At 48.2% G+C, this 18,270-nt stretch overlaps 1 protein-coding gene across 1 annotated transcript; it reads right to left on the bottom strand.

Moving 5' to 3' along the window:
• Positions 1 to 703: 703 nt before the first annotated feature.
• On the bottom strand, positions 704 to 17,164 carry PRKAB2 (protein kinase AMP-activated non-catalytic subunit beta 2). The gene is made up of 7 exons (XM_056845454.1): positions 16,984 to 17,164; positions 14,439 to 14,605; positions 12,679 to 12,772; positions 9,617 to 9,737; positions 9,392 to 9,525; positions 1,654 to 1,722; positions 704 to 783 (listed from the first exon to the last, which is right to left on the bottom strand). The coding sequence occupies exons 1-7, from the start codon at positions 17,143 to 17,145 to the stop codon at positions 706 to 708; spliced, it is 825 nt and encodes a 274-aa protein (XP_056701432.1). The 5' UTR covers positions 17,146 to 17,164; the 3' UTR covers positions 704 to 705.
• Positions 17,165 to 18,270: the final 1,106 nt, after the last annotated feature.

Here is an 18,270-nt window from a genome sequence, read left to right as displayed (position 1 = left end):
TCTTTAAGCAGAGGCTGGATGGCCATCTGTCGGGAGTGCTTTGATTGTGGGATCCTGCATTGCAGGGCGAGGGTTGGGGTCACTGGGGATGTGGGGGGGAAGGTAGTTGTTAATTTCTTGCAGGGGGTTGGACTAGATGACCCTGGTGACCCCTTCCAACTCTATGATTCTATGACCCCTAAACCTTGAGAGGTTTTTAAAAAAACATTTATCTGCGAAACAGCACTTCTTAAATAACAATTAACAAACACATGTTGGTGAAGAACAGGAAGCAGGCATCTACCCAAGGTCAGGTGAAACAAGAAAACACCCTTCTCCGCCTTGACTCTTCTGTTCCCATAAAGATCTCCAGGGCATGAGAACGGCAACAGGCCATCCAGGACAGGCCATTGGGGAAGAGAGATTCAATAGCTTCCTTCTCCTTCATGTTCCTCACAAGAAAGCCACATGTTCAGGGTCCATTGGATAACGCATCCCACACCTTGATGGTACCAACACTGTGCAATTCATATGGGACAAAGAGCCACCAGGGAAGGGAAGTTCCTCAGTCGCACGTGAGCAAGACAAGGTCAGCATCTCACGGAGCTTTCGGCTCCATCAGGAATCAGACCCGCCAGTCTTAATGTTTGCGTGTATCCTAGTGCGTGCACACAAAACAGCCGTCTCCCCCCTCCTCCATCCAAAAGATGAAGAAGGACCAGCGACTTAAATGGGCTTGTAGAGGAGGGTGGTAACGTACTTCTTCTTGTAGCGATGGGTGGCACTGAGCACCATTACGCTATCCTACAGGGAGGAGACAGAAAGGAGTTAGCGAGGTGGGTAGAGGGGTGTTCATAACAGATGACGGTTTCAGGTGGGTAGCCAGGATGATCTTCGTTGGTTGGTAAAAAAAAAAAAAATGCCGACTTTCTCTACCACTTAAGCGAGAATCAAACCAGCTTACTCCCCTATGTCCATTAGCTACCCTCTGCCAGCAGTAACCTGTCCTTTTATTTCAGAGGTATAAGCTGTCAAGAGTCAAAGCTCCCTTTGTCAAAGCTCCCTTCATCAGATATCTGATGAAGGGAGTGTTGAATCTCAAAAGCTTATACCTTGGAGATCTTGTTGGTCTGTGAGGTGCCACTGAACTCAAATTTTGCTCTTGTGCTACAGAGAGCCAGCGTGGTGTAATGGTTAAGTACGGTAGTTTGGAGCAGTGGACTCTGATCTGGAGAATTGGGTTTGATTCCCCACTCCTCCACATGAGCGGCGGACGCTAATCTGGTGAACCGGGCTGGTTTCCCCGCTCCTACACATAAGGGCAGCTGGGTGACCTTGGGCTAGTCCCAGCTCTCTCAGCCCCACATATTTCACAGGGTGTCTGTGGTGGGGAGGGGAAGGCGATTGTAAGACAGTTGGATTCTTCCTTAAGTGGTAGAGAAAGTCGGCATATAAAAACCATCTCTTCTTCTTCTTGTGAGGTTCTAAAATGCTGCCCCCCCCCAGTCCAATTTCAGACAGTTTCATTCCTTCCATTCTTTGAAGACAATTCAAAATGGAACTAGCAAAATGGGGCAGAGAGGCAGTAGGGATGGGATAAGGGAATTGGATCAAAGTAGTTATGGGACAAAGTAACTTCCCTCCGATGAGCTATGGCAGGCTGCCTGGCCTTACCTTAATGGAGAGCGCGTAGAGGTGGTTCAGCATGACATGATTTGGCTCAGGCAAAAGGGCTGGATCACACTGAAACATATGGAAAAGTTGTTCAAAAGAGACAGAGTCGTGGGTCATTTATGCATGGGAGTTTTGCCTGAGGCTCGTTGCTGGCTGGACCCACACTTTCCTGTTGGGAATCTCTGCACCAGCAGTCTCAAAGCTCAAATCACGTCCCTGCCCCTTTAAATATTGCTTTGTAATTGGCTTACTTGTAGTGCTTGCTGTCAGGCTGTTATCTCGGTTTCTCTGTTGCCTCTGTTCCTTTGCTGAACTGTCCAGACTTCAAGGACAGCTTCACATACCAAAGCCTGGGAACGCTACTCCTGGGAAAGTGTGCTCTGTTTATGCTTTGTGTGTTCTATAATCACCCGCCTTTTTCAAGCCTTATATTGCCAACTAACGAGCCAGACCCTCATAGCTGTCATCTTATCCTATATGCACTGTTTTACCTATTTGACCAGTAAAAGCCATCTGCTTGGATTCTGACTGTCTCTGTGGTGATTTCTGGTTCATTGGGTCAAGAGCTGACATTATGACAGCTATCACTACAACTCTTCTTCAACGATCCCCTAGTTAGGCTAGAGCCCTGGAGGGTTCGCCTGCCACTCGGATAGGAGCTAGGAGGTCGCTCTCCGAGTGAACCGGGACTACTACTTCCTGGAACCCTGGAGTCCTCATGTGGGGATCCTACCCTTCTACAGGACATAGTCGCTGAACTTGTTAGGACTACTCTAGAGGCTTGCCACTTGGAGGGACTAGTACAGACACAGTGGCAATCTCTAGTGAAAGTTCTCTGGATGTTAACCTCGGATGATACTAATACTCGTTTAGATCTCCAGGATTTTGATCAGTTGCTGGATGATGCCCGGCTGGCAACTGAGGACTTACAGGTACTAACCGGACTATTGGATGAACTTATTGCCCGTGAGTCTCTCCCATTCTCGGCCCCTACTACCCTGGGAAAAGGTACCATGGCAGGAGCCTCAGGTCTTTCCCTGATACCCGATGCAGCTAGTTGTCAAGCTGAAGCCAAGCGGGTCGCTGTCCATACGGCCCTCCTCTTTGCGGATTGTACAAAGGATACTACGGTAGCCACCTTGGCCCAACGTTTGGCCTCGACGTTTGGGGCCGACGCACCCGCTATCGTGGTTCGGATACAACCATTGCTGGGCGGGGAACCCGATACCATACTCTCACTCCTGGAAACAGAACTTTTACCGCACGTTACCGCAACTGAAGCTCTAAAACTCGAAGCCCGAAAGGTTCTCGCAGATAAAGAAGCAGCTGAAGCGGCTAAGGCGGCGGCCGAAGCCCAAGCCGCAAGGGATAAGGAGTTACAATTGGCTGCGGATTGTGCGCGGACCGGCGGTCGCCCTAAGGACACTGTAAAGAGCGGCCCTCCGTTAGGTCTGTCTTTTTCCCCGGTGTTTGTTCCGTCGCGCACGACCCAACGCGCACGCCGCCTTGCAGACCGACGCCAAGACTCCGGAGAGTCTGCTGACGAGGACCTATATGGGGACAGTTCTCAATGGGCCACGAGTTTCCGAACAAGTAAACCTCATCGTACCGGTGGCCCAGGAGAGGATGTTCACCTGTTACGAGCCCAAAATCGAGAGTTGTCCGACCGCGTCGATCAACTCCAAGAGCTAATGGAACAAATGCTGCAGGACAACAGGCAGTTGCAGCAAGCCCTGATAGCCCAAGCACAGCCCGTCCCAATACCAGGTCAGGGGGGACCAGTCCAACCTCCTGCACCACCTCCACCTCCCGGAGCTCCCGTTCTACCTGCACCCGGAGCACCTGTGCCACCGGGTCAGCCTGTGCAACCGGGTCAACCCATACCCGGCCCTTGGAAACAGCTCAAGTTGAAAACTACGTATGATGGATCTCTTGAAGCCCTACCCTGTTTCTTGCATCAGGTGGACAGTTATATGCGAGAACAGGGACAATTGTTCCCTACCGAGGACAGCCGGGTGCGCTACGTAGCTTCCCTTCTGACAGGCAAAGCGGCTGACTGGATGGTCCTCCAATTCGACACCCGATCCCGCTCTAGCCGTTCCCTCAACAATTTCATGACTGCTTTACGTAGGAGGTTTGAGGACCCATTTCTGGGGGAACGGGCCAAAGCGGAGCTGCTACAACTAAGACAGGGCTCTACTCCAGTCCGAGAGTTTGCCGATGAATTCCAAAGACTGGCGAGCAAAATTGTGGGCTGGCCCGAGGCCACCCTAATTCACCATTTCAGGGAAGCCTTACACCCTGACGTCCTGAACTGGTCGTACATGCGGGGCGATCCCGACACTCTCGAGGATTGGATTCTCTTAGCCGAAGAAGTAGAAAGCCGCCGGCGCTTTATTTCCCTTGTCCGCCAAAAACACAAGGAGAAAAGCGCCCAAAAGCCCCAGCCCAAGGCACCACCCCCCGCTATACGGAAGCCGACGCGTCCACCCCAGGAGCGCGAAACCCGATTCCAAAGGGGTGCCTGCCTCATTTGTGGGGAACAGGGCCACTTTGCAGCGGTCTGCCCGTACCGCCCTGAACCCTTTCGTCACAGCACGGCAACTCGAGCTAGGGGACGACCGCAACGCAGAGGCACCGCGGCCACCCGCAGCGCAGCGCTGGGAAGACCCACACCCTCTGCACTTCACGCTGGAGACTCATCCGTCCTGCCTGCATCAACTGACCCAGCCGGGTCTCGGATTACAAGTGCCCCATTGGGGGACAACTTTCCCTCTTCGGACGAAGAGAACCCATGGACTTCTCCGGCTTTAAACCTGGAATCTCCCCTTGATTTGTCAAAAAACGGCTTCGGTCTGTGGTGAGTGGAGCGTCTCCACAGACCTCTGCAGATTCTCCTGCTAAACCGACAGCTCCCACCAAAGTAAAAGAAGTAGAAACCACCGTTTATGTAGACGCCATTCTACAACATCACGAAGGTGGCCCCCAACTACCCGTTAAAGCACTTATTGACTCTGGTTGCAGTCGCACTCTCATAAGCGCAGCCACATTCGCAGCACTCAAAGTCGGGTCCGAGGCTTTACCAGCCCCCGTCCAATTTGCCCAAATGGATGGGAGCCATTTCAAAGGGGGTCCAGTTGATCATCGCACTATAGGGGTGGCAATGGGAATTGGCTCTCACTGGGAACAAATCGACTTTACCACAGCCCCTATTCGATTCGAGGTGGTTCTGGGAATTAACTGGATTAAAGGTCATTGTCCCAGTATCGATTGGGACACGAACACAATCTCCTTTGACAACCCTAAATGCGATCAGCACCGACAGCAAGTTGCGGTGCTGTCTCCACCCGCTTCAGCATTACTCTCCGAGATTCCATCAACACCAGCCCTCCCTGAAATATACCAAGACTTCGCGGATGTCTTTAACATTAAAGAATGTGATGCCTTACCCCCTCACCGGGCTACTGACTGTGCAATTGAAGTGGTGAAGGACTGCACATTAACCAAAAGTAAAATCTACCCAATGAGCACTTCCGAGCGCACTGTGCTCCGGGACTTTTTGGACAAAAACTTTGCCAGAGGGTTCATTCGCCCATCGAATGCTCCCAACTCAGCCCCCGCGTTTTTTGTCCGAAAAAAGGAGGGCGACCTACGCCTCTGCATTGACTTCCGAAAACTCAATGCAGTTACTCAAACCAACGCCTATCCTATACCACTAATTTCAGATATCTTGGGACAACTACAAGAAGGACGTTTTTTTTCTAAATTGGACCTGGTAGAAGCCTACTACCGCGTCCGCATCCGAGAGGGGGACGAACCCCTCACTGCCTTCTCTAGCTGCTTTGGAATGTTTGAATTCCTTGTGATGCCCTTCGGGTTAAAAGGGGCCCCGGGGGTCTTCATGCAACTCATCAATGAAATCCTTCATGATTTCACATTGGTCCGAGAAGTTCTACGCCGCCTACGCACCCACCAACTCTTCGCAAAGCTGGCTAAATGCGAATTTCACCAGAGCAAAATAACTTTCTTGGGATACATAATCTCCCACCATGGCCTTAGCATGGACCCGGACAAAGTCCGTTCCGTCCTTGAATGGGCACCTCCCTCCAACCGCAAGCAAGTACAACAATTCCTGGGCTTTGCTAATTTTTACCGCGGATTTATTCCAAACTTCGCCCAAATAGCACTGTCCATCACCGACCTTCTAAAAACCAAAGGTAAAGAAAACTCTGCCACATTGCCCTCCGCTAAAATACTGTGGACTGATCAATGCCAAGCCGCCTTTGTAGCTCTCAAACGGCTTTTCACATCAGAACCGGTGCTACGGCACCCAGACCCTAATCGAATGTTCATTGTGCAAGTCGATGCCTCCGACGTAGCTATGGGGGGGGGGCCTGCTGCAAAAAGGACCTAATGGTCTCCTTCATCCTTGCACTTATTTCTCTAAGAAGTTTGCGCACTCCCAATTGAACTGGCCTATTTGGGAGAAAGCCTCAGCTGTTCACCATGCTCTTACCCTTTGGCAACAGTTCCTAGAAGGGTCCAAAGTCCCCTTCGAAGTTTGGACCGATCACAAAAATCTGGCCGCTCTCACAGGAACCCATAAATTATCCGCAAAACAACAACGTTGGGCGGAATTCTTTGCTCAGTTTCGTTTTGTCCTGAAGCATGTCCCAGGAAAACAAAACGTTCTCGCGGATGCTCTCTCCCGATTGCCTCAATACCCAGCAAAACTCGATCGGCCAACAGACTCTCTATTTACGCCCGCACAAAGAGAAGCCCTGCCCGTATTGGCTGTACAAACCCGATCCCAAACACGGCAACACACAGTCACCAGCGGGCAAACTCCTCCAACCCTACCGACTACTCTCCTACCTCCGAGACAGAACACCACGATAGCTCCGGCTCCGACTCCTCCAACTCAACCGGCCGCCCGGCCGCCTGAAGTCTACGCACCGCAACACGTAAGCGTTTCCCCCTCGCCAACCCCCCTACCTACTCCTACTACTATTTTGAACGAGGGGGGGGTTCCCGTCTCTGATTCTTTCATAAAGTTCCTGCGGGAACACTGCCTTATGGAACATTCTAATCAAACCCTGCCTCCTGGTGTTATTGAACAAGGGGGCTCTTGGTACAAAGACTCAAAATTGTATGTACCCAAAGCGCTCCGAAAAGACGTCTTACACTTGGCCCATGGAATGAAAACCGCAGGGCACTTTGGGTTTCTAAAGACCCTTCACTTGTTGCGCAGACAGTTTTGGTGGGGGGAAATGCGTTCTGATATTGACTCATTTATTCGCAGCTGTCCTATTTGCGCCACAGTCAAACGATCTCAAGGCAAGCCCCCAGGACTACTGCAACCACTTGAAATACCCTCCAAACCCTGGGAAGTGATTGCTATGGATTTTATGACGGATCTCCCTCTCAGCGGGGGAAAAACTGTACTATGGGTTATCACTGACTTATTTTCCAAACAAATACATTTGGTTCCATGCGCAGGGATCCCCTCCGCTCAGAAATTGGCCCGCCTCTTCGTGTCACATGTCTTTAGACTACATTCGTTTCCGCGCAAAATAATCTGCGACCGCGGCAGTAGCTTTGTTGCTAAGTTTTGGAAAGCTTTTCTCAAATTGGTGGGGGTGAAGCAGGGATTGTCTAGTGCATACCATCCCCAAACGGATGGCCAGACCGAACGTGTTAATGCTGTACTTGAATGTTATTTGCGCTGTTATGTCAATTACCACCAAGATAACTGGGTAGAACTGTTACCTTTTGCAGAATATGCTTACAATAATGCTGTACATCAGTCCACTGGTTTCAGCCCGTTTTATGCAATATCTGGACAGGATTTCGGTCCTATCCCCCCTGTGGAGGATGTGGAAGGGGAGGGGGATGCCGACATTGCCTCTTGGGCACACACCCTCCGCACTACGTGGCCCTGGCTGATTAGCAATCTTGCCCGAGCCAAGCGCTTATACAAAGCACAAGCTGATAAGCATCGGTCCCCCGGTGGGGATCCACAAGTAGGGAACCTGGTCTACCTATCCACCAAGAATTTGCGTTCCACCCGACCGTGCCATAAGCTCAACGCTAAGTACATTGGCCCATTTCCCATCACTCGCATCATAAATCCTGTCACGGTGGAACTATCTCTTCCCAAAACCTTAAGACGTGTGCACCCCGTTTTCCACATCAGCCTACTGAAACCCCATATTGCTTCTCCGCAATGGCATCCAGAACTGCCTCCCGAACAGCCCATAATGGTGGGGGGGGGAAGAACATTTCGAGGTCTCCAAGGTCCTAGACTCCCGTATTCACCATGGAATTTTACAATACCTAGTTCGCTGGAAACACTTCCCCCCTGCCTATGATGAGTGGGTTCGCGCACGAGATGTCTCCGCCCCCAAGCTCGTCAACGCCTTTCACGTTGCCTACCCAGACAGACCAGCCCCCTTACAGGATGGGAGGGGGCCTTAAGGGGAGCAGGATGTCAGGCTGTTATCTCGGTTTCTCTGTTGCCTCTGTTCCTTTGCTGAACTGTCCAGACTTCAAGGACAGCTTCACATACCAAAGCCTGGGAACGCTACTCCTGGGAAAGTGTGCTCTGTTTATGCTTTGTGTGTTCTATAATCACCCGCCTTTTTCAAGCCTTATATTGCCAACTAACGAGCCAGACCCTCATAGCTGTCATCTTATCCTATATGCACTGTTTTACCTATTTGACCAGTAAAAGCCATCTGCTTGGATTCTGACTGTCTCTGTGGTGATTTCTGGTTCATTGGGTCAAGAGCTGACACTTGCTTACTGTGTGAGAAAATCCCCCCCCCCAACCCAATTGCCGCATAAAAAAGCATTTCAAGCACAAAAAACAAAAAACGGAGCAATCTGAAAGGACTGGGAGGAGAAATCCAAGCCTCGGTTTTTAAAAGCCTTTCTTTTGCTCAGAAAGAGCCCCCAGGAAGCAGGAAGCATTTGAATCCCCGCCTCTTTACATGCTGCTTTGTGATTGGCTGTGAGAGAAAGCAATCTTCTGTGTCCAGTGCTTTGCCTTCTACATGGAGATTTCACCTGGGCTGAGCTCAAGGGAGAGAGAAGAGTCGGGTTAACAGAGGAATGGGAAGACCCGGACATTGGGAAGGCTGGTAGCGAGGTCATTTCTAATGGACAGAAACCTCATGGAGAACTCCTTGAACAAGCAAGTCAGACGGGTCAAACATGAGTCCAAGAACACATGCATAAATGACCATGGAAATACAAATGCAGTCTGTCTGGGCTTTTACCAGCCGCCTATGTCTTAATTTTGAGTCACACATGGATAATCATCTCGGATATGCCTCTTGTGGGGGAGGAAGACTCTGGCTGTCTTACGCCAAGCATCCTGAACCCAAAAGACTCATGAGCTCTAGAGGAGCCATACCTTTTGGAGACAAGCCACATCTCCCATAATCAGGGTTGCCAACCTGCTGGTGGTGGCTGGAGATCTCCCGCTATTACAACTGATCTCCAGGCGACAGAGATCAGTTCCCTTGGAAAAAATGGCTGCTTTGGCAATTGGACTCTATGACATTGAAGTCCCTTCCCCCTCCAAACCCCACCTTCCTCAGGCCCCACCCCAAAATCTCCAGGTATTTCCTTTCCTGGATTTGGCAATGCTACCCATAATGGACATTTATGGGTCTCGCTTAACCACTCACCACAAGCTTTTGACATAGGGTGGGTACAGGGGGACAGCACTCACCGATATGTTGGTGTCTTTGTTGAGGATGACTTGGAGGAGGTGGGGAGGGAGAATGGGTGGGGATTTGAAACGCTCTTCAGGCCGATAGACGTACATTTCTTGACTATAAATTCCAGGAGGGGAACCGGTAAGATCTATTAAAAAAGAAGAAGATGGTGTGAGAAGGAGAACTGGAACAAAAGACCAGCATTTGGGATGTTCAGACCAAGGGCACAAAGGAATCACCTCGACAGGAGGACTCTGAGCTTTCCTGAGAGTCCACTTTTAAAGCATCGAACACCTCAAAGTCCGACTTCTTGACGTGAATCAAATTGTTAATGGTCCCCATCTGACTCGTGATCACCGGCTGAAAGAGAAGACAGATGGAAGGCTACCTGCCTCAGCGACAAGCTCAGCCACCCCCAATCCCAGAATGCACCCACACACACACAGAGGGCAGTGCAAAAATCACAAAATCACGCAAGGTTTGGAAGAGACCACAAGGGCCATCCAGTCCAACCCCCTGCCATGCAGGATCCCACAATCAGAGCGCTCCCGACAGATGGCCATCCAACCTTTGCTTAAAGACCTCCAAAGACGGGGACTCCCCCCACCCCGAGGCAACACATTCCACTGTTGAACCGCCCTCACTGTCAGAAAGTTCTTCCTAATTTTTATGTGGAATCGCTTTTCTCTTAGTTTAAATCCATTACTTCATATCCTAGTCTCTGAAGCAACAGAGAATATATTCATGTTCTCTAAGGCCCTCACTATATGGGATCAGACCAGAACCCAATGTCTGAATGTGTATGCAGTGGTATATGAGAGCTGTGAAATAGCCCTCCAGCGTGGTGTAGTAGTTAAGAGCAGCAGACTCTGATCTGGAGAACCGGGTTTGATTCCCCACTCCTCCACATGAGCAGTGGAGGCTAATCTGGTGAACTGGGTTTGTTTCCCTGCTCCTACACAGCCAGCTGGGTGACCTTGGGCCAGTCACAGCTCTCAGAGCTCTCTCAGCCCCACCTAGCTCACAGGGTATCTGTTGTGGGGAGGGGAAGGGAAGGTGATTATACGCCGGTTTGATTCTTCCTTAAGTGGTAGAGAAAGTCAGCATATAAAAACCAACTCTTCTTCTTCTTCTCCGCCAACGCTGAAAAAGGGGAGATGTGCCCTCCAAAACACTTCAAACAAAGGTCTTTCTAACACCTAGATTCCACCACCTTGGATGACAAGGATTCCTAGTCCTCTGTGATGCTTGTGCTAAATTATTGGATGATGAAGTTTCTCTTATCTGGTCCCACTTGGGTGCCCAGGTGAAAGCTGATCTTTGGAGAGAGGTCTCAGAAGCTCCATGTGTCAAAACTGTAATGGATAGTTTTGGATGGCATGCTCTGACTGATGTGGACAGAATACTAGGCAGTGGCGAAGGCCAAATTAGATCCTTGCCTATTCTCGCCTGATTAAATCCTGCTGCAAAACAAAACAAAAATCTTTGAGCCAGGATAAAGAGTCCCTCTAGCAGAGGCGGATTTCCCAAAGATTTTAAAGGAGGCAACAGTGACATCTTTGTTCAAAAAACCTTCAGCAGCAAAGGCTAATTAAACACCTCTATCAAATCTTCGTTTTCAAGTTGACTTGAGACCTAGTTTTGCGACAGGGACAAAACGAGGGGGAAATTTTTCCTTTTGATCCTGCTTGATTTATCAGCAGACTTTGGTCGAAAATGCATGGCTGTTTTGTCTTGTGAGTCTCCCGCCAATGTAGCAAATCTCCGTTGTCGTAACACATGGTGGTATCCCGCCTGCGGGTTCAACCCGCTTCTGTTGCGAGACTTCCCCTGGTTTTCCAATCCCAGTTTTGTCCCGAAAGCAAATTAAGAGTCACGGCAATTGCGAGGGCTTGCTGGTGCGTGTAGCGCACGGGTCGACTCCCCCTCCTTCTGACACTCCCCCAATTCCCCTTTCCTCTCCCGCTCCTCCCATTTCACTCTCGGGGAAACTCTGGAACATGTCTGTCATTGTCTGGAATGCCCGTACATCTCCCGAGTTCTCCTTCATTTTTTTAAAAAGAATTTTTTTATTGACGGTATGCTGGTATACCAACGAATCGGATTGGCGGACAGATGGTGAGTCAGTTTTTGAGAAAAAACAGCAGTAACAAGAAACACAGAAGTGGAGCGGTGTGGCTGGGAGCTTTGCAGTTGCTCCCCTATACACTCACTCACACACACACACACCTCTGCTGCTGTGAAGGGGTACACAATGCGGGTAGGAACGAGAGTAGGGTCCCCCCCTCCCCGCCAAGAATGAAGAGGCAGCCCTCCTCCAAGGTTTCCCTGCCGCTATCAGAGCTCTTTCACTGCCCAGGGTAACCAGCGCCTGCCAGCCTCGCTGTTTTTAAATTGCAAAGGCATAGAGTAAAGACAGATCCGAGAGGAGGGGGGAGGTCTAAAATCAAGGAAATTTAATGCTGATATGATGGCATACTGGCATGCTGCTATTAAAAAATTTTTTTAAAAAAACCCTTGGCGTTAGGTCAACCCTTAACTGGAATCAGCCAATCACAAAGCGGTGACGAAAATGATGACCAATCCCCTACTATCCCGCAGAGCTGCGCATGGGAACATTCCTCCCTGACCTTTTGCGGGATTGATGCAGGGCAGAGTTCACCACGCATTCGATTTTTTGATCATGGGATAGAAAAGTGTGATACATGAGAGGGACAAACCAATGATATTCTAGCTAAAGGTAGTCCTCTGTGCAAGCACCGGGTCATTCCTGACCCATGGGGTGATGTCACATGGACATACTAGACAGACTATGGTTACAGGGTGGTTTGCCATGGCCTTCCCCAGCCATCTACACTTTACCCCCAGCAAGCTGGGTACTCATTTTACCAACCTTGGCAGGATGGAAAGCAGAGTCAACCTTGAGCCGGCTACCTGAAACCGACTTCTGTCGGGATTGAACTCAGGTCATGAGCAGAGCTTTTGACTGCAGGCCTACAGCTTACCACTCTGTGCCACGGGGCTCGGTGACATCCTAGCCATGTGTTAACAGCCTTTGACACAGTTGGACCATAACCATCTTTTAAATCTGCTGAAGAAGAGGGGGAGGCTTTCAGGGATCATCCTCTGATGTTTCAGCCTAACAAAATTCATCCGCTGGAGAAACCGAGTCATCTCTCTGAGGCCAAAACTACGGCCTCCCTGGTCCTAGCCCAGCCATTACCTGAAAATACAGCGAACCGCAGAAAGGCCTCTCAGTAACACGAGACGAAACACACGCACACAGGTGAAAAGGCATTACCTCAGTGGGGTCGTGAACCCATTGACCATCCACAAAGAACTTGTATTGGTGCTCTCCTTCCGGCAGGTCCAGAATGGCAACGAAGTCATTGTGGCTAAAATGGAGAGGAAAATGTTCATTGCGACACATGAAGCCTACGGAGAGACGGTGTCCAATGCGCAAGCCCAGGCACACGGCTGCAAACAACCAGTGGCACCATGCAGCAAGTAAATCGGAGCAAGCAAAGAGTGCGTCTTCATAGCCTAACCAGGACATCAACTGCTAACGGGGAAGAATGAAACACTGCAAATGGGAAGAATGAAGACCGAGTTAAACAGCTGAGGGGTGAGAAAAGGAGTCAGTGAGGCTGTTCTCATTAACCATTTGATAAAAGCAAGAAGAGGAAGAAGAGAAGAGTTGGTTTTTATATGCCGACTTTCTCTACCTTTTAAGGAGAATCAAACCGGCTTACAATCGCCTTCCCTTCCTCTCCTCACAACAGACACCTTGCGAGGTAGGTAGAGTTGAGTTGGGAGAGAGCTGTGACTGGCCCAAGGTCACCCAGCTGGCTTCATGTGTCGGAGTGAGGAAACCAACCTGGTTCACCAGATCAGCATCCGCCGCTCAGGTGGAGGAGCAGAGAATCAAACCCGGTTCTCCAGATTAGAGTCCACCACTCTTAACCACTATACCACACTGGATCTCCGATCAGGAGCTAGGCCAGTAATCAAAATACGCATGGAAAGTTTATTTTATTTATTTATTTGTTATACCTTGCTTTTCTCTTCAGTGGGGATCCAGAATGGTTTACAACCACCATTCTCTACATTATCCTCACAGCAACAGCCCTATGAGGTAGGGTAGGCTGAAAGAGTGACCAGTCCACAGTCACCCGGTGAGCTTCCGTGGCACATCTGAACCCGGCTCTCCCAGATCCTAGTCCGACACTAACCCACTACACCACGCTGGCTGGTACTGAGGATTGCCACAGAGACAGCATCCCGATATCCCGGTGGGGCAACATACAAGTTAATCACAGAGCAGATCGAAATCAAAGCAAGCTACATAGCGCGAACGTTCACAGGAAGGTCCCAAGGAAGGAAGTGAAGCCGTGTGAAGCATCACTGCACCCGGAGCAGCCAGCAATGGCTTCAACAGGCAAGCGCTATGGTGCCGCTGCGTTGGTGCTCTGACAGCCAGTGTGGTGTAGTCGTTAAGAGCAGTGGTTTGGAGCCATCGTGATGCAGTGGTTAAGAGTGGTGGTTTGGAGTGGTGGAGTCTGATCTAGAGAACCGGGTTTGATTCCCCACTCCTCCACATGAGCGGCGGAGGCTAATCTGGTGATGCTCTCCCTCTTGCATTTCCCCGTGCTTTGCCCTCATTTTCAAATTTGAGATAAAACATGTATCTGAAAACACAGGGAAAACATGGGGAAAGGCAGGGGGAGAGCGAGGCAACCTCTGACGGTCAGAAACGGGCAAGCATAATCAAGACAAAGACCCGAAGTCGTCGGAGAGGTGACAGCGAGTGAAACAGGCATGCATAAAAGACCTTAGTCTTGAGAAATGAATGATGAAAACACCAAGTGATAAATGTGTAATGGCCCTTAAGTCCCATTGGTTCCAGTAGCCCGGAAGTCTGAGTTACCAATTTAGGCTACAGTATTAACCTGGACTCTTAAGTATCTTGGCACTGCTTGGTCTGCCTAGGAAAGAAATAATAATTCCTCCTCCCTGATACCTTCATTGTTTGCATAAAAGGCATACATCACCCTCCTTCACCTTTTGATGAGAGGGATCTTTGCACTCCAATTGTTGAAGGACCCCGAGATGAAGACTTCCTTGCCTCCCTCGGTCCAGCGGATGACAGTGGGCCGAGCCTGCTGGGATGGCTTGGTGGAGTCGTCCGGATCGGGCTGCCACGACACAAATTCCTTCTCACAAGGAAGCTGCGACAGGAAGACAAGATTGGTGTCTTCTCCAGACCCCCACACAAGAGAGAGGCTATAGAATTGCTTCCTCATTACTGGCATCAGAATATCAGGTGCACGGGTGGTCAGACACTTGAGACTCTCTGAGCCTTGCTCAAGAGGGCAGAATCCTTTCCAGTTCCACAAGGGACAGCTAATCCCTCCTTGGGCTTCACACCCACGGCAAAATCTTTGCCTTCTCCTCTCGCTCAACCTATTTCTGGAGGCCCACAGAGTTAAGGGTAAAGGCAATCAAAAAGGAAAATCAAGAAATTTTGGGTACAAATTCATCAAGAAATGCAAAAGATTCTAAAAATCAAATTTCCAATGAATCCAGAAATCATGTTACTGGGGATAGCACCGGAAAACTTGGAAAACAACCTTAAAGAACTATTTGGTTATCTGACGATGGCAGCACGAATAGTGCTGGCAACATCATGGAAACAAGAAACTATCCCAGATCTAGAAAAGTGGCAACAAAAAATGGAAGAATTTGCGGTGTGACCAACATGCTAAAAGAAAGAATGATTGAAGATTCACAGAAGAAATGGGAATGTTATTTTGAATATGTTAACTGGAAAATGTAGATTAAAATTTAATAGAGAAAAGAGAAAAAATTAATTGCAAGACATATTTAGAGCGAAATAGAATATTTCAATAGATATTAACAGAGTAATGTTTAAGATATAAACTGACCCCTGAAGTAAGTGTAAATGGCAAAGATGTGAGCGTATGTATATGTTCGTTTGTTATCTTTTTGTTTGAAAATGTTAATAAAATATTCTTTTAAAAAAAAGAAAAAGAAAATGACCCGTGTGGATATTTTCTGTACAAGCCCCTTCTCTTTAGAAAAGGCACAATACTAAGACGCGAAGTGATCTATATCATATGTCTGTAAGTGCTGCTAAGTCGCAACCGACTTACGGCAATCCCAGCAAGGGGCTTTCAAGGCAAATGAGAAGCACAGATGGTTTGCCATTGCTTTCCTCTACAGAATATTTCTTGGCGGTCTCCCATCCAAGTACCAGCCCTGCTTACCTTCTGAGGTCTGATGAGATCATGCTTTATTGGGTACCCCAACCTTTTTGAGCCTGCGGACACCTTTTGAGTTCTATTAGTCAGGTACTAAATGTGCAAGACGAACAATACATCAACTGGTACCCAACCTTTGATCTAGAATTATACTCAAGACTCACAATGTATTCATGAATATTAATATGTTCATAAATTTATTTTACAAAATTACAGAAAATAAATCATATTCTTTTTAAACATTATTGTTTCCGAATTGTTCAAAACTATATGTACTTCTTAGTGATGTATTACAGTATTGTACGTGAACTGGATCTTAATGGGACATATTAGTACACATATAGATTCCTCAGATCCTTATATAATGCTTCTATCTAAAAATACAATTAGATTCAAATTACATTTTATAAAAAAATTCTGCAAAAACAAAGTTTTCAATTATCTTTACCTTAGGCTATGCTGCATTGTTACCAGCGCATAATCACCTTTCATAGCTCTGAGAGCCATCATGGTGTAGTGGCTAAGAGCGGTGGTTTGGAGCGGTGGACTCTGATCTGGAGAACCAGGTTTGATTCCCCACTCCTCCACATGAGCAGCGGAGGCTAATCTGGTGAACTGGATTTGTTTCCCCACTCCTACACATGCAGCCAACCGAGTGACCTTGGGTGAGTCACAGTTCTCTTCGAGCTCTCTCAGCCCCACCTACCTCACAGGGTGTCTGTTGTGGGGAGGGAAAGGTAAGGTGATTGTAAGCTGCTCTGATTCTTCCTTAAGTGGTAGAGAAAGTCAGCATATAAAAGCCAACTCTTCTTCTTAGGTGAGGGGCTGTGGCTCAGTGGTAGAGCATCTGCTTGGCATGCAGAAGGTCATGAGCTCAATCCCCGGTATCTCCAGTTAAAGGGGACAAGGCAAGTAGGTGATGTGAAAGACCTCTGCCTGAGACCCTGGATAGCCGCTGCCGGTCTCAGTAGACAATACTGACTTTGATGGACCAAGAGTGATTCAATATAAGGCAGCTTCATGTGTTCTTTGTTTGCATCTCCAAACAGGAGTATTCTAATAGACCTACAAAGCAGATGGGGCTCATTTTCAAATCAATCACGTACTTTGGAAGGAATGTTCTTCTATTCTACTTTAACGACATTTATGAACACATTAATATTCATGAATACACTGTGAGTCTTGAATATAATTCTATACCAAAGGTTGGGTACCAGTTGATATATTGTTTGTTAAGAGTTTAGGAAGACAGATAGCAACCAGAAGAATGTGACCGCAACGGAAGGATCAGCCTTGAGTGAATGTTGAGCCAATCCAACCTGTACCTTGGAGTCGTGGGTACTGAAGACATTCGGATCATCGGTGCTGCCCACCATGATCTTGTGCGAATGGTCCTTGGTGTGGTGGGCACCGCTGGCGCCGTCGGAGCGGTGAGACTTGGAACTGTGGCGCTCCCCGGACATCCGCTCACTGGTGGTGTTCCCCATGGTAATATGGCGGCACGTTTCAGCTGGCTAGGGACTCAGGACTCACAGTGACGCTTAAAACAAACAAACAAACTCATTTTTAAAGAAGATTTCCAGTAGCACAAGATTTTCAACAACTTTCTCAACAACGTCAGAATCCTGAAAAACGCTGCTTTGGTTGTCGCACACATTTAACTATTACTAGAGATGTCAAATTTCTGGAAGTTTTGAATCCATGTGGAAAAACAATCACGGGGTGAGGAATTAAAATATATACAATATTTACTTTCACCTTACTGCTTTAAGAGCAGAATGCCCAATTTATAACTTAGCATATAAATATGGCATGCTTTGACAAATTTCCAGAATGTAGAAGTGTGTGTGTGTGTGTGTGTGTTAAGTGCAGTCAAGTCACTTGCGACTCATGGAGACCCTATGAATCAATGTCCTCCAAAATGTCCTATCCTTAACAGCCTTGCTCAGATCTTGCTCATTGAGGGCCATGGCTTCCTATATAGTCAATCCTTCTCTTGTTGGGTCTTCCTCTTTTCCTGCTGCCTTCAACTTTTCCTAGCATGATTGTCTTTTCCAGTGACGTCTTCTCATAATGTTACCAGAGTACAACAGCCTCAGTTTAATCATTTTAGCTTCCAGGGTCAGTTCAGGCTTGATTTGATCTATAACCCACTGATTTGTTTTTTTTTTTGGCCGTCCATGATATCCATAACACTCTCCTCCAACATTACATTTCAAAGGAATCTACTTTCTTCCTATCCGCTTTCATCATTGTCCAGCTTTCACACCCATACATAGTAATAGGGAATATGATGGCATGAATTAACTTGATCTTGGTTGCCAGTGACAACGGCAGTGCCACTACAGCTAACCCTGGTTAGTACTGCGCAGAAGAAGACAATGGTAAATCACTTCTGACCAACCCTTACCTTGAAAACCCTATGATGAGACAATTCAAAATGTAGAAGTACAAATGCTCTATTCTTGTTCAGTCAATACTATGAAAATACCCTATACCTGAGAGACAGCTGCAAACCGCCACACCCTATGCTACCCTAGCACATATATCTTTTTGCAATCTGAGAAGAAAAACTAGAAGTTGAAACGGACAGTGCAGATTTTATGGCAAAC

Source organism: Euleptes europaea, chromosome 2 (genome assembly GCF_029931775.1).
Source record: "Euleptes europaea isolate rEulEur1 chromosome 2, rEulEur1.hap1, whole genome shotgun sequence".
Classification (NCBI taxonomy): domain Eukaryota; kingdom Metazoa; phylum Chordata; class Lepidosauria; order Squamata; family Sphaerodactylidae; genus Euleptes; species Euleptes europaea.
This window is presented reverse-complemented; position numbering and strand designations above follow the sequence as displayed.